This window comes from Toxoplasma gondii, chromosome XII (genome assembly GCF_000006565.2).
Source record: "Toxoplasma gondii ME49 chromosome XII, whole genome shotgun sequence".
Classification (NCBI taxonomy): domain Eukaryota; phylum Apicomplexa; class Conoidasida; order Eucoccidiorida; family Sarcocystidae; genus Toxoplasma; species Toxoplasma gondii.
In genome coordinates this window covers 312,332-329,215 of record NC_031480.1, presented here as the reverse complement: position 1 = coordinate 329,215, position 16,884 = coordinate 312,332, and the positions used below count along the sequence as shown (strand labels likewise).

Genomic DNA, 16,884 nt, shown 5'->3' with positions numbered 1-16,884 from the left:
TCGGGAGTCCAGCTATCAAATTTGACACGAAACACACACGGTCTCTGCGCTAGTAGACCGCCACACTCAGAATATGCATATCTACTTCAGCCATGCTCCATTTGTTTCCTGTTGATGCATGCGAGCTGGACTTGCAAGGAAAGGAATGTGCATGCGGCGACATGTGCTGGTCGCTTGAAAATGTCTCCTGGTTTTCTGTTCGAAGATACGGGGAATCCTCGGTTTAGTAGAGGATATGCTTTCGCGAAGAGGTTCCCGACTTCCGTCTCGAAACTCCATACCCACCACATTTCCCTCCGAAACACGCGCATTCCGCAGAATCCCGTTCTGCAAGTTGCTGAAACACCCGCGGTCGATACGGCTCGCACGCGCCGAGACCTGCCGAGATTCTCGTTGTGTCGTCTTTCCCGTTTGTATTCCGCCATGTGAGGCCGACGAGGAAAGTGTCAAAGATGGCTCGGCGGCGCTTGAGCGACGTGGATGTAGGTTCGACAGACTTCGGTTGACTGGCGAGTGCACACCTCTGCCCGATTGGCGGGTGTATAGATTGAATTTTCTTTCCCCGAAGGACATCCTATCAGTCAGGCAAGAAGAAGGAAATTCGAGAAACTCTTGCTTACACGTTTCCGTGGAATCTGTGTTTGTCCGCCTCGTCCTGACGTTCGTGAAAGCTAATCGTGACCGTCCTTGCGCCAGGTGTATACGTACACCCGGTCTCTACTCAGCGGGACAGAACGCAGAAAGCCGAAATTGGTAGTGTTCACCCAGAGATGAAGCGAAATGAAGAGACGAAAACCTTTCTATGCTCGAGCTTCACCGGGTCACTTCTTTCTCATTGATTTTCTGGCGGAGCTTCGTTCTTGTAGGCCCGCTTTTTTCCGTCCACATGGCTAGACCGAACCGGGTTTCGTGAGCGAAGGTTTGAAGAGCCGCTGGCTGAGCTGGAGATTCCCACTCTGAAGAGCTTCTACAGACGTTTCTGCGACTGTCTGTCTCCAGCTTCCCTTGGCTCGCTTCCCTTCTGTGTCGGAGTCGTTGCCGCCATGTGAGAGACTCCGTTTTCGTTTTTCTCCTCATAGCGAAACGCGCCTCCTCCTGCGGTTCACGAGAGGCCGTCGCTCCTTTCGTCCGGTGCTGCCCACTTGCGTGTTTCCTGGTGGATGCCGCTCCACCGTCACCAACATGGATGCCTCGTTCTACTCCCCGCTGACGAGCGTCTTCGAGGGTCACTTGCAGCAGCCGTCACTGACATTGGATCTTCCGCTGCTCCACGCCTCGCGGCCGCACAAACTACCGCCTTCGCTCTTGCTTCCGACACACGCGTTTCTGCTTCCGGAGGTTCGGCCGACCGCGAAACAGGTTCTGCCTCTCTCTCTTCAGTCGTCTCATGTCTTCGACTGCTCCTTCGTGCCGCAGCACCCGTCGCTCCTCGTCTGCTCGTCAGCGCCTGCGGGATTCGTCGTCGCGCTCGATCTCGCGACCGGCCAAGCCGTCCAGAGCTTCCTTCTGCCCCCTGCGAGTTCCCGACTCGACGGCGGAAACAGCGTAGTCTCTTCCTTGTACACTTCGACGAACCCTGCGTACCCCGCACTGACTGCAGCGCACATGCACGGAGATCCTTCCTCGCCGCTCCTTTTCCTGGGGACCTCCGTCGGCGACATCTTCGCGTACGACCTGCGGTTCGCTGGCCGCGGCGCCGGGGTGTATGGACACCCCACGCTTCACCTGGAGCGAGCGCACGATGGCGTCGTCTCTTCGCTTCGCGCAGGCGGAGGCTCGAACCTGTCTGCCGCGCGTCCGCCGTCTCTCCCCAGCCACGTCTTGGTCTCTGGTGGTCTGCAGGACAACTGGATTCGGCTCTTCGATCTCCGGTTTCCCTTCCACTACAGCGTGGGCTTCTCAGAGACGCAAGGGGGAAGTCTTTCGAGAACTAACAGGGATCGTCTCGCCCGGAAACAAAAGAGCCGAGGGAACGTCCCGTACCCGATGGATGCGCTGCAGCTGAATCCTGGATGTCGATCTGCAGAGGGCGGAAGAAACGCGTTCTGTTCTTCCGCTTTTTCGGCAACACAAGAGTTGCTCGAACGCTCAGAGGGCGAGACCAGTCGAGACGGAGTCTTCGATTTCGACGCTTGCGAACAACTCGGAGAAAACCGTATTATGAGGATGAGAAACTCCGGGGGCGAAGGGAGAGAAGTGACCCTCCCCTGCCACTGCTGTAGTGACACTGGATCCGCGTGCGGCATTGTCGCGATGGACCTGTCACCAGATTCTTCGCTTCTCGCGGTTGCGCAGCTGCGCGCCGTTTTGAAAGAAACAAAGGCCGCTCCCCCCATGAAGGACTCCCTCTCTCCACAGAGAGAGATGAAGGAGGCGAACAGCCTCAACAGCTGCATGCATAACGCGAACAGAGGCGCGCTTCCGGTGGCGGTAGGAGCGACTCTGGAGAGAGCCACAGACAGCAAGGCTGTGCGAAGCAGAGCCGTGAAGGAATGGGAAGCTGACGCGATGACTCCGTTTTCGGGTGTACGTACACCTGAAGACAGGGTGGAGGTGCAGCAGGCGGGGAGTCGACAGTTTGGTCGCAACTTTGACGATCCTCTACCGGCAGGGGCGGGTGCGGCTGAATCGGAGACGCTTCGCCTGGGTGCCCCGCGAGGGGATCTGCGTCTTGTCGAGTCCGGCTCAAAATCCCCGGGTGGATGTACACCCGACGTCACGCACACCCGGAGGAATGTGTGGCGGGTTGAGGGCGAGACGACGATCCTTAGCGTTTCAGAGGGTCTGAAAGTGATGAAGACGCTGGCGGTTGCGGACGCGTCTTTCTTCACGTCTGTCGAGTTCAGTCGAAACGGCAAGCATCTCCTCCTGGGCGGGGGCGCGAGCGAAAGCAGCTTCTGTGTCGACTGTCGCGCGTGCAGTTGCTGCTGCCTGTGCTTCGCTTCGCAGCGACGTCGTGATAAAGGCCCCCAGTGGAACGATGAGGACGGCTTGCGCTCAGAACTCCGGAGTCAAAAGGTCCGGAATCCGCCCAGGGTGTCTCTGAGTGGCAACGACGCCGCAGACGCCTGCCAAGCGTCTCCCGGGTCCACACCCGCTCCCTGCTCGGTTGTCAGTACACCCGACGAGGACCACGAGAACTGGAAACACCCGAACAGATTCGTCCGGCGCAGTCTCGCAGAGGCCGAGCGAGGTCCGCCCCAGACGCCCGAGGCACGGCCGGCCCACCGAGCTCAGCTGGTGAACATTTTGCAGTCCAATCGCCTGGCCGTTTTGAAATCCCCGGCAGACGGAGCTCTCGCCTTCGCAGAATCCGTGCTTCTTCAACATTCGCTTTCTGTGGAGACACAACCGCCCTCTGCCTTCCACTCGCCCGTCGCCTGGCCCCCGAAAGGCTTGGACAACGTGCAGATCTCTCAAGTGTCTCCGCCGCCCTTGCTCCATTCTTCGCATGCTTCAGCGTCTCTACGACTAAGACTCTTCTCGCCAGACAGCGAAACGCTCGACCGGAGACGCCGCGCCTTCTGGAGGGCGTCCGCTGCTCCGTTTCCCCACTTCTCTGGCGACGAAGACGATTTCGTGCTGTCGCCCTATTCCTCCTCTGCGGCTCGTGCCTCTCAAGAAAACAAAGTCAACAGAGACAGCGGAGATCATCGGGATAATGCAGGTGGTGCGGATCATGGAGCCAAAGGATGCACCAAAGGCTCCACAGCCAACGAAGACGGAGACAAAAGCCGTTTCGGGTCTTCTGTTGCTTCTTTCGCTTCAGTTCCAGTGAATGAGAGCTCGAAGCCGTTGGCATCGCGAGAAAGAACTGAAGAAAGAATGGAGCAGAGAACAGAAGAGAGAAGAGAAACACGGATAGGGCAGAGAGGAGAAGAGAGAAGAAAAGAGAGAGGAGCGGTCACGTCTCGCGAGGGCGCGCTTGAGTCTGCGGGCCGGCAGGCAACGACGCCGTTCCCGAAATGCCATCCTCAGATTTCTCAGTTCCTCTCCGCCTGTGGGCCTCTGCATCCACAGTGGGGGAGACCGAGCTGCATGCACGACCGATTTGTTGTCGGGCTGTGGGGTGGCCTCGTCGCAGGCATTGGCGGGTCGCCTCTCTATCCAGGACTCAAACTCTGGCAAGCAACTACTGGCGTCGTGCTCAGCTGGACGGAGGGCGTTCTCGTAGGTTTCTCACGAGATTTAAAGGCTCGCCCCCGAGTCCTCGTGGCTTAGATCTGCGTTTCGCTGCTTCGAGAGACTCCCTGTTCCTCTGGACACTATACTGTATCTCTTTCCGTCGTTATCCCTTATACTGTTTTTATCTGTGGAATCTCTACGTCGCATCATGTTTCTGTTTCCTGAGTTACCTCTTCTCTGTGTTCTTTGTGTTTCCTTCCCAGGCTAAGTTTTCTGTATTCTCTGCGTTTCCTAAATAGCCTGCTTCCCCTGGCTTTTCGTAATTCGCTGTCTCTTCTCTACACTCTGTTTTCGTAGTTATCTCCGGTTTTCTTGGTGTTTCCTCTGTACACTCGTATACGCAGATCTTGACAATCCACCTCGAAGGTACACTTAAGGTCTGAGTCTTGAAAGTGAGAGGTGTCTGGATCGAAAATACGACTGGTTTTGCCTTTGCTTTCGTCCACCCTTTCTCAGCTTTCGTGCACTGCATTTTGCTGTTTTCTGCACTTTCCTTGTAGGCGACACCCGAGGCTGTTCGGTGTGTTCGTGGCCACTCCGACTTGAGCACAGGGTTGCTGGTGACAGCGGGAGCGCTGCCGGTCGATTTGGCGGTCGAAAAAGAAAATCGTTTACCCTCTTCTGGAGGACTCAGCACGGGGCAGTGGCAGAGAAAAGGTGCCTTCTGTTCTCAAACACAAGGCGAAAGAAAGCGGGCCACGCGGCCTGGAGTGACCCTCTGGTCGATTGTACACAGAGATGTGTTGCTGGAGACCGCTCTGAAAAAACAGGACGAAGGCGAATCAGACTTTCTCTTGGTGGATCCAGATGATGAGGGTGGTCCTTTCTAGTCGTTCTCGGTTTTCCATCCAGTTGCCACTGAGCATTTTAGCAGTTTGGCCTGGCAAAACACGGTGTTTTCTCGTGCCCAGTGTTTGGGCAGAAAAGCGACAAACAACAGAGGGCAGACGTAGGTTTGTTTAAACACGTGCGTTTGAACACGGAAAACGCACTGTGTGTAGGCCAGAAAGCTGCGCTGCTTTTGAAACGACTCGTTTTCCTAACCCCTCACTCATCTCCCTTCCTCTCGTTCCAGTCCTGATTACAATGGTCCAGCCTGTAAACACAGCATTCTTATCTTAAACCGCCTGATCAAGTAGGTACAACGCATAGAAGGATCAACGATGTCCATAACGGATGGAACATTACGGGAATGCCTATTTTGGCCGTAGCTGGCACTGAGGTAGCTAAACAGAACGTCGCACTTGGACTGCGTTAGACGTACTGCTCGTCTGCGAGACAAAACAGTGGAAAAGCCGATTTTTAGGTCCGCGCTGCACAGGAACCAGAGATCTTGTCAAGGATGCGCACAAATCTACATTATTGGGATTCAAGAAATCGACGGTACGTGATTCTCGTTTTGAACATCCAGAGCTGACAGCGCGGAAAATCCAGCAAGGGTTTCTGCTAATAACAGTGGAGGGAAACGGAAGAGTTGCCGGCGGGAAGACAGCAACAACTCCAGCATACGGCTGAGAAATTCTATTTTTATGAGCGACAAGAACAGGACCCTTACCAATGAGTTGTCGACAGAAGCCAACTGACGCTATTGAGCAAGTGCCGTACACCAGACAGTATGTTCTTTAGGAAACTTCGTTGAAAAAGTGGATCACCCTTGAGGCTGGTGGGGAGCACGAACTGGAGTTTTACGCTAGAGTCTCGCGTATTGTGAGTTCGGGACAGACAGGATCATTTCCTCCCACCTGCGTTTCTTGGCTGCAGCCTCTTGCCCTTCAACCACTATACAAGCTGTTGTGTCGGAGCTGTTTCACTTGGCGGGTGCGTATTCTAAACATGTCGAGCAATACGGAAAGCTTTCCGCCGGGTTTGAAAAACCCACCGCAGCCGCTTAACGAACAAAGAGAAGAAACGAGCAGACGGTTCGCCTCACACTGGTGAATAGGCGGAAGAAGAAGAAACAAAGTCTGTGGCGTAAAGCTCTCCATTACCGATTGCTTCTAACGAGTTTCACGTCTCAGATTTGCTTTGAAATGCCACTTGACAGAAACCAGACACTATCTTAGCCTTTGGTAAGTCATTTGCGTCCTAGCTGCTTGCTTTCTGTTTCTAGTCATACTGCATGCTGCACCACGGCGGGTCTGATACCACACTTTGTTGGACAGTGCTCAATGTAGGGTGCACAGCGTGCGAGGATCTTACAAATTTAAAAGTGTATTGTGATTATTTCATTATGAGTAGATAATGTCTCTGTTCAAAGGATCCGCGAACCAAAAATGTATGACTCAGATCGAATACACAGACATGAATCCTTGCTGAAACTGGGGTGTGTCCGACGGTTGACTCTAACAGAACTGGCTGCTTCTCTGTCCCTGCCTGAGGCTGACAACTGAACTCCTTACACGTCGTTGTATTCCCCAGAGTACACCCTTGTGAGTTTGAGTACCAAAGCGTAGATTTTTGAGTCATCAATGTTTGCATTAGACCCACGGCTAAGCTAGTATCTGCTCATCAGGGGACGCCCCTGACACCTCGTCTTCGAGACAACAATAAAACAAATAACGGTGAACCTGCGAGGAAGGGGACATTTGCTTGTTTCGGACGCCCCCGTTAGTGGAAGAGAACTAACGAACATAACAACAAGTACAGCGATCTTCGCACAAAGCTCATGAGAGCGGGCGGGAGAAAAGGAAATCGGGACAGAAGACGAGAAGCCTGAACACGTCAAGGGAGAAGAGGGCAAATACACACGAAATAAAAGGCTCAATACAGGAGGATTAAACAAGCGTGATGGGTACGCACCCGCCGCGGATGAATGGCTGAGCGGAAAGTACCAGGTTCTTTTTGTCCTCTATTTCTTCTACTGTTTGACTTCATTTACGATGGACTCGAGAAGAAACTGCGCCCGGTCAGTATCGTTCTCCGCGGCGTTCCTGAAAAAAAACACACAAAGTTGTCACTTTGATCATCGAGAGACGGCCCGTGTCCTTGTTTCTGATGATCGTGACTGTCCCCGACTGTTTTTCAAACAGCAAGCAAAAAATAAAGCCATGTTCTCCACGCCGGTGGGTCTTCTCGTGTTCACCATTACATCACACAAGAGCGCGGAAACTTTCAGACTGGTCTGACCACGACGACCACGAAGCGTTGCCGTTTCCCTCCTCTCCAGGCGACGGACGCTCTGTCCGTGCTTTTCTACACCTTCCTTTTCCCATTGATTCTGGGTTTCTGGCCCCTGCGCTAGCGCCTCCTGGGTGCTCGCTATAACAGCGGTCTCTGCGGTTTCCCAGCAACCACGCACCATATAAAATGCGGAACGAGTACCACGCGCGTCCGTCCTCTGACACGCGACTCGCCCTCCGTTTGATCTCGTGATTTCTCCAGTGCATCTCGAATAAGATCAGACGCGGTTTCTTGTGTTGGGAGCTTTGCTGCAATTTCGTGGTGTGGAACCCCAAGAAAGAGACTCTCAAAACATTGCAGCTGAAACGCGGCAGCGACGGAGAGAGTGAAGCCTGGCAGGCAAGGAACGAACCGCAAGACAAAGAAGTGAACAGAAACAACCGGTCACTCGTGGTGGAGGACAAAAATCAATCGGGAAATGTGATCACATGCCCAGACGCTCCCTCGAGATCGGCGAACCTTCTCAGCTGGGAAAAAGGCTATCTTTACAGCGAAAAAAACTCGACACATTCATGTGGAGTTATTGGATTCTACGGATCCCCGTCACCGCTCGACTCCGGTCTTCCAGCGGGGGGTATGCAGCACTGAGAAAGGGCTTAAACCCTGAATCTGTCTCAGACACTTTCTGGTCTTTTGCCTACCGTCAATCCGTCTGTCCCCGGCTGTTTGTGGATTCCAGTTGAGGCTTCGAGACGGCTCTTGCGGCCCTTCTTCAGTTATTTGGTTGTGCCAGAAATGCTGCGCATCTCCCCAGAGAAGAACGACGCCACAATGTCGTCGTTGGTGGCAAGGAGCAGCGGTGCCACCGTCTGAATGTAAAGCTGCTTGAGTGGACGCAACGCTTTGCTCTCCGTTCAACCGGTGTTTCCGATTTCGGAAACGCAATGAGGAAGCGGATGTACCAACCCTTTCACGCTTGCTCTCAAGCTTGCTTTCAAACTCGACCTCGAGTTTTCGTGTCTCAGCCGGTCCCAGATAAAGATATCCCGTATACGGATTGTGTCCCAACATGGACCGTGACCCGCTTCCTGTACCGTTCTCTGGACACCAGTAGAGCTTGTTTCCATTTGTTGACGCGTCCCTTCTGCTTTGCGTTTCTCTCTCTTCGTCCCTGGATGCACAGCCACCGCTGCTGAGGCGAGACTCAGAGTCTTCCTGTCTGTCGGGTTCTCCCGATTTCCTCGCAAGAGTGACGTGGTCGCTTGCTTCTGGGAGGAACCCATCAGACAAACAGTCAAAAACGGTCCCAGAAATACCGAAAAACTTCTTCAAAACACTCTGGATCGCCGCCAAGCCCGACCGCGTGCTTCTCTCAATGAAGCAAACGTGTCTGTACGGGCACGGTCCTTTCGGCCTCGTTTCTTCATTCTGCCCCTGTGCGCGTACTGGGGAGTAAACCCCACAGCCTTTCTTCAGATTCACTTCCGACAGCTCCGATTCACTTTCTTCCGACGGTTTCACGCCGGCTGAGTGAGCGACCAGTGAAGACTCTGGACTCGCAGCTGAGACGCTTCTATAGGCATCTAAGAAGTCCTGGCTTTCAGTTGCAGAAGATAGAAAATCACAGCCATTCGGAAATCTTCTCCCTTCGTCCCCAAGCCACAGCGGCCGGTGAACGTGCCTGAGAGGTACGCGTAGCGGAGAAGTGCACGACACTGTAGACTGTATGCGGAAAGGAACTGCTGCTGGATGTCTGGCAATGAAGGGAACCAGACTTGGCAGCAGTTCGACGGCCTGAAAACAGACACGCAGACCGACTGGAGAACTACCCAGTTCCACGGATAGATGAGGAGAGTGCGTGAAACGCGTACAAACTTTCACACTTTATGTCCGTACATCAAGTGCCAACAGTATCCAGCTTTGGACTACGTCTCTCGTTAGGTCTCAGTTTTACAGGTTCCTTCCAGCAACCCTCCTCCCAGATATGTGTACGGTCCACACAGATGAAGACGCACGCTGTTTTACTTCCGTTTTCAAGCAGCCGAACCAGCGGCTTGGCCTCTTTCAAAGAAACCTGCCGTTGTCGGGGCGTCGGTTTGGCCAAACCGACGCCCCGAAACAGCGAGCTTGGAGTCGCCACCTGTTTAGAGAAACGCTTTTCTGTTATACAGTTTCTGCAGCAGCGTATGCTTTTGTATGGTGACATCGTGGAAGTGTGTTAAAATGGCGCTTGCCTCCCCTTGGTACATATCAAAAATGCGCACTCCGGTTTCCACGGCCTGCCCAGCTATGATCTTTCTGTTCTTGATGCCAGCTCCAAAGATCTGTACACACGCTGTAGAGTATGCCTACAAACGGTTTAAGAACTCGGACAATACTGCTACGAAGAACAGCAAATCCCGCAATTAGGCAAACAGTAGCCTCACGTTGAAGAGCCATCAAGCTGGTACTTAATGGAGGGTACATGGCCCAACCCCAACTGTGCACCGCTATTTCTGCACGTTACCTGCATCGTCGTTGCTACCCTTTCACCAAGACGGTCGTCGAGTTTTTGTGCATGGCCACTCGCGACCCGAAGAAGAAGGGCAGCATGGAGAAGCCCCAGTTTTCGCTGCTCCTCCACTGACGGAAATGAAGAAAAGACGCTGCTTGGTTTCTGCTTAGGGGCAACGGATCCACTGGAGGCATCGTTCGACGACTGGGATCTCATGTTCAAACAGAAAACGGCGATGTCGGCTGCAGTACCCAGTGAGCGCAAGCAGGGACAAAAATGCGCATTCCGTATTTTGCACGAGCACAGAATTCCTCCGCAGAAGAGCAGTGCAGTCGTTTCGCCGTCTACCACTGATTGTCTGTATCGTGCGGGAATCCCAGACGTGGATGGAGATGCCGTAGTGACCGTCCTAGCGTTGGCACCGGTGATACCCAACGACGTGCACGCCAGAGGGTCAGAAGCAAAAACTACGAAAATCTACACACAGTGTATCATGCATTCTCTTCATCCTCATTGCCACTCTGTCACCATTCCATTTTCGTGGGAAATACGGGCATGAGAGCGAACTCATTCGCTGAAAGTTGAGAGCAGACAATGAAAACTACTTGCCGCGCAACACGGGATTCTCCAAGGTCGAAGATAGTACCATTCCAATCGCCTTTTGTGCCACCCGTGCTGTGAGCAAGCTGTTGAGGTTCTGCATATTTTGTGGTAAGCTATTGCTTTCATGGCTTCGAAGTTACGTGCGGGGATCACGCTGCTTACTGGCCAGGAGAGAGGGATCTGGAGAAAGTGTGCGTCCGCATTCACGAAGGGATTCCACATCGTCATGTTTTTCACGCAGTATCTTCTCCTTTTCGAGAAATCGGCCATCTCGTCTGCGACCAACTCCCTCTTCCAGTAAAAGAGATATAGATAAGTTCAGCGCTGCCGAGAGAGAAATTGTCTGCGGAGAGACTGAATAAGCGAAAGCGGCACTGTCCGTTGATCCCGTTTGCGGGTCTGGACGAGAATCTATCGAAGAAGCCGGCGAAGTGCCTATGCGTAATATTTCGCCGCGAAACCCTCCCTTTTCCGTGTTATGCATTCCACTGCGTAGCCTTTGCGTGAGATGCTCTGCGATTTCATGGAGGCCAATACCGTCCCTTCCAGCGCCTAGGACAGCGAATGCCGCGTAGACGTTGGCAAGATCATCTAATGACAGCACTGGCAACAGGGGCAGCGCCTCGTTGAAAATGTTTTTGAGAACGACAGAATTCCTAAATCCGCAGTCTGCCAGTGCACACGCAATTGAGATTAACGCTTGAGGACTCGCGACCCGAGAGAAATCTGTTGCGCTGGCGTACATTTGAAGGAATTCTGAATCAACTATGCCTTCCCGGGAAAAATTTGAAAGAAGAGCCTGAGAAGCCACGAACAGCGCACAGATACGAATGAATCTCCCAACACATTCACGGCTTCTCCGGACCAAGATGGTGTACCAGTGCAGAGAAGCAGAGAACCAGTTCTGCAAAAATGTGAGGTGCTCGTGAAGGACGACAGCGTCTGATGTGGAGGGATTGTGGGATTGAACCTACAACGCCGATTACGCGTGTACACAAGGTTGAACCACATCCTGTGTATGCTTTGATACAGTCGCTGACGCGGACGACGTGGTAACAGGGTTTTGCAACAAAAACAATGTTGGACACCTAAAAATTATCAGGCTGCTCAGGGTACACACAAGTGTGTACCACAGCGACGCAGCAACACTAACTGGGAACTAAAAAGCAAGTCGCTTCCAGAACACAGAAAAATGCAGCAGCGATGGGGACAGGTATCCTGCCTCATCCTCAATTTTGGGTTCTGGAAGCCATTCAGAGCAGATTCGTGATAAAACGCGCGGTGAAAGCAGAGTGGAGGCGCTCACATCTCCGGCAAATTGCATCCAACACTTGGAGTGAATGCCCCTACGATGACATCTGAAGCTACTAAACCCCGCAACCACAGACACAGGAACTGTCGTACCTTCCTTAGGAAAGAAAAACGAATGCTTGGTCTTCCGGCTTGTAGCCGCCACACCACGTAACCACAAACAAATTGAAGTCCACACCTTGCTGAGGAATGGAAACGCATGTCTGCTTGTGCGGTTTCCTCCTACTGACGCTAAAGCTTACTTGTAGATGGCGCTGCTTGTAGAGATGACTATTTTGTCTGACATGCAGAGTAAGGAGGTCCACGGTAGCGCCGCTGTGGAAACCCAAGCGTGACAAAGCGTCGGCCAAGACTACGACGTCGTCGGGGTAGAAAGTCAGAAGAAGTCGGGGTAGCTGGGCAATCAGCCGAGCAACTAGCCAGTTATCTTTGACCCCTAATGCCGCACACGCGCTTAAAACCACGCAGATCGACTGCCAACAAGCAAAGCGCAATGAAGACGAAGAATAAAATGTCAAGGTGCCACAATTCGGTCGAAGCAGAGTAAAGCAAGTTGTGCTATGTGGGTTACCATGGCTGTTTAGTCTAGTGGTATGATTCTCGCTTTGGGTGCGAGAGGTCCCGGGTTCAATTCCCGGAACAGCCCGGTCTTTAAGTACTACAAATTTCATCTCTGCTTAAAATGGTGAGACCTACGTTGTTTGTACTGCCGTTTTTCTACTTCCCTTTGTGCAACACCCTGAATGTGCTCCAGTCTCGACGAGGGTACCCAGAGCATATGGCACGCGCTCCCCGGTCACCCCACGGCTCCGAGTGGAACTGTTCCATCTCCGGAGGCGACACACCGTCCCGAAGTTTCCTGGAGCACATTTGCAAGATTTGCTTCGGTCTACTCATCGACACGCGCATTGTCTCCTTTTTTGAGATACCCTTTTCAAGACACCACCACCTGCAGCAGGTCACTTGTCTTCAGCATGCCGCACCTCTGCTGGAGGTTTCACCAGCCATGCGTCTTCCATGACTTCGTTTCGGATTTTCCACGGAACCGATTGCGGACCCTCCACGTGGCTGCTGATATACTGAGTCTTTCTGGATACATATACTACACTTATTTCAGATCCGAGTTGTCTTTCTCACCAGCGCTCTTCACCTCGACACTACCCTGAGTCTCGCACTGCGACACAAGCTTGTTCGCTCCCCGTGATGGTTTTAAGAGCGCCTCACTTCGGCTTTGAATTGCGGAAGGCGTTTTCCAACCTCGTCCACCACGAGACAAAATGCTTTTTCCTGAAGACGCTCGAGTCCCCACCCCTGCTCCTCGGAGCTGGAACTGCGCTGCATTTCGCACGAAACCTCTGCCTCTGCTGGCGTTCGTCCGTTGCATTTCAGTCTCCCAGAAAACTGACATGCCACTGCAGACTGCTCTCGCATTCTCTGAATCGCCACGGCAGCGAGTGTGAGTTGGTGAGAGTGCATGCGAGTAACAACTTCTGGCAGAACGCTGCGTAGCACGCACTCCGTCAACGGGTGGAAGGTGTACTGGAGTTTCGTCAACCCGTAAACAGTTTGTGCGACATCGTGGGGGGAATACCGCCGCTCGGGTTTTGTCTCCCGGCGTCTTGGCAGCGCAACTGCCCCTGTTGCGGTACCAAGGGCGGCCGGTATTTCGTCGGGTGTCTTTCCTGACGAGGAATGACTCCACAGAGAAAGCAGCCTGTCGCTGGCTTTCGCTAGAAGCACCTCCTGTCTAAGACTGAGTCGAGCGAGACTGCTAAGGAGGCTGGCCAGCTGAGCTGGACCTAGCTCCTGGAGGTTGCTGACCCGCAACTGATCGCATAAAGCTCGAATTGCTTGTTCCGGATGAAACCGATGAGCCGCGAACGCGTCAAGAAGCAAACAGCAGGTTGCCGGCGACGCAAGTTGCGCATTCTTTGCTATCACCGGTGAAGCTGCGTACAGGAAATCCGTGCGGAGGTACCCAACCTACGAACACAACAAAACCGATTACACACGAACCCGGTTGCACATCTCTACCGAAAGGAAAGGGGATGGAAATCTAGAAAACGAAGAATACCGTTGTTTGGTCGTGCGGCTTCAAGCTGTCGAGATGTCTGCATGACACTTTCGTCGTCGGAACTTTCACACTTCAAAGATGTCACCTGGATCATAAAGCTATATATATACATACCTACGTATATCTAAACGGTTGGACTATATATGTACATGTACATGAATAAACGCGAGAGGAACTGAAGTTCTCTGGAGGCCCGTCTCCGTGGTGGCATCGACGTTTCCCCCCCAAAGAGTGGCTTAGCAAGAACAAAAGCGGCAACGAAGTCCAAAAAGACAAGAAGCCGCAGAGAACAGATACGCTCGGGACACACGCCACAAATGAGAAGAACTCCGCGACCCGTTGACGAACGCATCTAGGCGCCGCACCTGATGCATGAAGCGAGCTAGACTCGCAATATCCTCCACGCTGAAGCTCGCGATGTTCTGAAGGACTTTCGCCCTCAAGGGTTTCAGCAGCCACCTTTGTCTGGTTAGTCTGTGGAGAGCGGTCGCTCGGAACACAGCAATTTGGGTCTTTTTGTCTGCAGCCGCTTCGGCTAGACCGTCGGCATCTGCTCGGTAGGTCCCTAGCAGCCACTGCGCCCGATTTTCTTCGTTCATCAGATCGTTCAGACTCGTTTCCATCACGGCCGGATCAGGTGCCTCCGGAAACTCATGATGTGCCACCGGCGGCACTTCGTTAGAAGATGGAAAAAATCCAGTTGCCTCGCGAACAGCCTGTTTCTGTGGCGCACCTGAGGCTTGTGCGGCATCGTCTGCTTCTGCGAGGGGCGCAACGGCGGGTGCGTCCGCAGTCATGACGAAGGAAATTTCCCCGAGTGGGAAGTCAGCTGCGCTGAGCTGACTCAATCCACTTCGAAAAAACGACAGAAACGGCAGACCCTTCTCCCCCGCCCTCGCTGGTGGTCGTTTCTGGGGGCCGCCTCGCCGTCGGGGGTAGGCGCAACATCCTTTGGAATTCGCGAAAAAATGCCTCTCGTGGAACGCGCGGCGACGCCCTAGACACCAGGAGTTCGCTCTTCTCTGTCCCTCGCATGACTGGTTTTCCGAAGAAAAAAAACACTTTTTACACAGGAGAAACGGCAGGTTCCGCCTTGTCCTGCAGGCGAAGATGGCGGCGTTCACGCACGAATGCGGAAGCCCCGTTACCGGCGGTGCCATGGCGTCTGAAAAGGCTGCGATTCCTTTTCATTTCCCCTAAAAAGATCCAGCCTTCGAAACAAACTCAGAGTCCTAGACGGCGGCCTTTCACTCGTACGGCGTTTGAAAGGCGCACTGGGCTCCGACAGTCGACACGCCACCTCAGGGGCTAAGCCCTGTCTGTCCTGACAGCGAGGGAAGCATGTGAAAAACGAAAAAAAAGTATTGCTCATCGCAGTTAATGTGGGTGCCACAAGTGGTGATCCGTCCGTCTATAACAAACGAAGAACATGACCAGAAACAACTACCCGTCAGGGAAACTAAAGAATCACAGAATCGAGGAAACAACGGCTGGCCACCCCGTCCCCCACGGGCCTTCGCGTTGTGGGCTGCCGGGGGAGTTTAAGCCTCTCTGCAGTAACTTTGAAAGTGGATTTCAAGACGGATCTCCTTACAAAGAGAGGAATCTGCAAAGTGAATTATGCCCGCGTACAATGAAACCATAGAGAGTCGACTTGCACGCGAAAAGACGTGAAAAGTGACCCGAGCTGCCTTGAATGGACTCTACTGGAAAACTGGACACAGTCGCCAAACACAAGGAGAAAGGAACAACGGAGAAAGCAGCTTGGAATGGTCAGAGACTTCCAAGAAATGTGTAAACATGAGGAAAAGCCATGCCCTGTCAACACCAGAGCTGCAGTGTGCTCGCTCAGGCCCTTCTCCAGGTACCCTCGATGCTGGCGTTTCTTTCGCGCTGCAGACAGGGAGGTTAGATCTCCGGCAAATGCTGCACCACGAGAAAGCGAGGGACGAACAGTCGAAACTGGGTTTTTTACGGTAAATGAGACCGAGTTTTTCCTCAGTAAAGACACTTAACACGGGAAACCGCCCAAGAGCGGTGCACTGCCACTCGACCCCGTCCCTCCTAGCTGCCTCGCTGTGCTAGTTGGCTCTCATACCTGTCGAGCGAGAAAGATTTTCCTTCACATCTTTCCAGAAACGAAGACTGACAAGGATATTTTTAAGATGTGGAGGAGCACAAAAGCCTCAGCTGTGATCTTTGTGGCGTTCAACACGCGCTCAAATTCACAAAACGCATGCACCGGAGAGAGCCGGCAGCCGTAGAGGGTGAACTTTAGAAGAGTCCTGTGCTATCCATACATACCTGGCGTGAAAAGTCTTCATCCAGACACTAAACAGGCGCCAGGCCACCAAATATCCGAACCATGTACTCCGGACAGCAAGGACGGAAGTGTATCTCTAAGAAAAGGGATGTGGTGCCGGGAAGACAGACTGGGCAGTTTGTCACATAGCTGACTCGACGCAGCGGAGCACGCAGGGCTGCTGTCAGTGAGAAAAGCGACCGGGTTTGTGTAGACTTTGTGCTTTGGGTGCTTCTTCATTCACCAAAGATATGGGCTTTCCTTCCTCACACGTCTACCCCTCCGAACTGACCTAGCTCTGCCCTGACTGGACACGAACGTCACAGCCAATGTGCATCTGTTTTAGGCAGCGGGCATACGGGGGTTGGTGAAAGCGAGTGACATGATTCCATCGACAATCTGGAGGCTTCATAGAGCCTTTGTGAGTGCATGCGAACGGGCAGATGAAGTTTTCTTCTGTTCAGTCAACTCGCTCTCAGTTGCAGTTCTTTCGCGCCGGGAGTACCTGGGTCTTTTCGCTGGACACAGCCAGAACTTGCAATTTTATACAAGTGCACCTGCATCGTGTACATGAGATGGATACCGACATGTTCAGCTTCATCAGGGAAACGCGCCGCGAGTGACGAGTTCGAGTTTCAGTTTGTCGGGTTTTCATCCACATTTGCGTACCGCCTTACCCAGAGTGTGAAATATCGAAAGGTGTAGTCCTGTGTAGGTTGAAGACTGCAAAGATTGAAATGTTTTCAAGAACTCCATCGCAGCCACAAACTTTCCCCTAAGGGCTGCACAAAGGTC

At 53.0% G+C, this 16,884-nt stretch overlaps 2 protein-coding genes and 1 non-coding gene across 3 annotated transcripts; 2 read left to right on the top strand and 1 right to left on the bottom strand.

The window, feature by feature from the left end:
- Positions 1 to 972: 972 nt before the first annotated feature.
- Positions 973 to 5,156, top strand: TGME49_299820 (hypothetical protein). Its single transcript, XM_002371676.2, has 2 exons — positions 973 to 4,170; positions 4,686 to 5,156. The coding sequence occupies exons 1-2, from the start codon at positions 1,183 to 1,185 to the stop codon at positions 5,013 to 5,015; spliced, it is 3,318 nt and encodes a 1,105-aa protein (XP_002371717.1). The 5' UTR covers positions 973 to 1,182; the 3' UTR covers positions 5,016 to 5,156.
- Positions 5,157 to 6,445: 1,289 nt separating this feature from the next.
- Positions 6,446 to 15,879, bottom strand: TGME49_299900 (hypothetical protein). Its single transcript, XM_018782371.1, has 8 exons — positions 14,153 to 15,879; positions 12,938 to 13,696; positions 11,956 to 12,186; positions 10,565 to 11,201; positions 9,812 to 10,041; positions 8,007 to 9,099; positions 7,484 to 7,697; positions 6,446 to 7,115 (listed from the first exon to the last, which is right to left on the bottom strand). The coding sequence occupies exons 1-8, from the start codon at positions 14,945 to 14,947 to the stop codon at positions 7,043 to 7,045; spliced, it is 4,032 nt and encodes a 1,343-aa protein (XP_018635209.1). The 5' UTR covers positions 14,948 to 15,879; the 3' UTR covers positions 6,446 to 7,042.
- On the top strand, positions 12,288 to 12,359 carry TGME49_299825. Its single transcript has one exon. It is a non-coding gene; the product is annotated as a tRNA-Pro (tRNA).
- Positions 15,880 to 16,884: the final 1,005 nt, after the last annotated feature.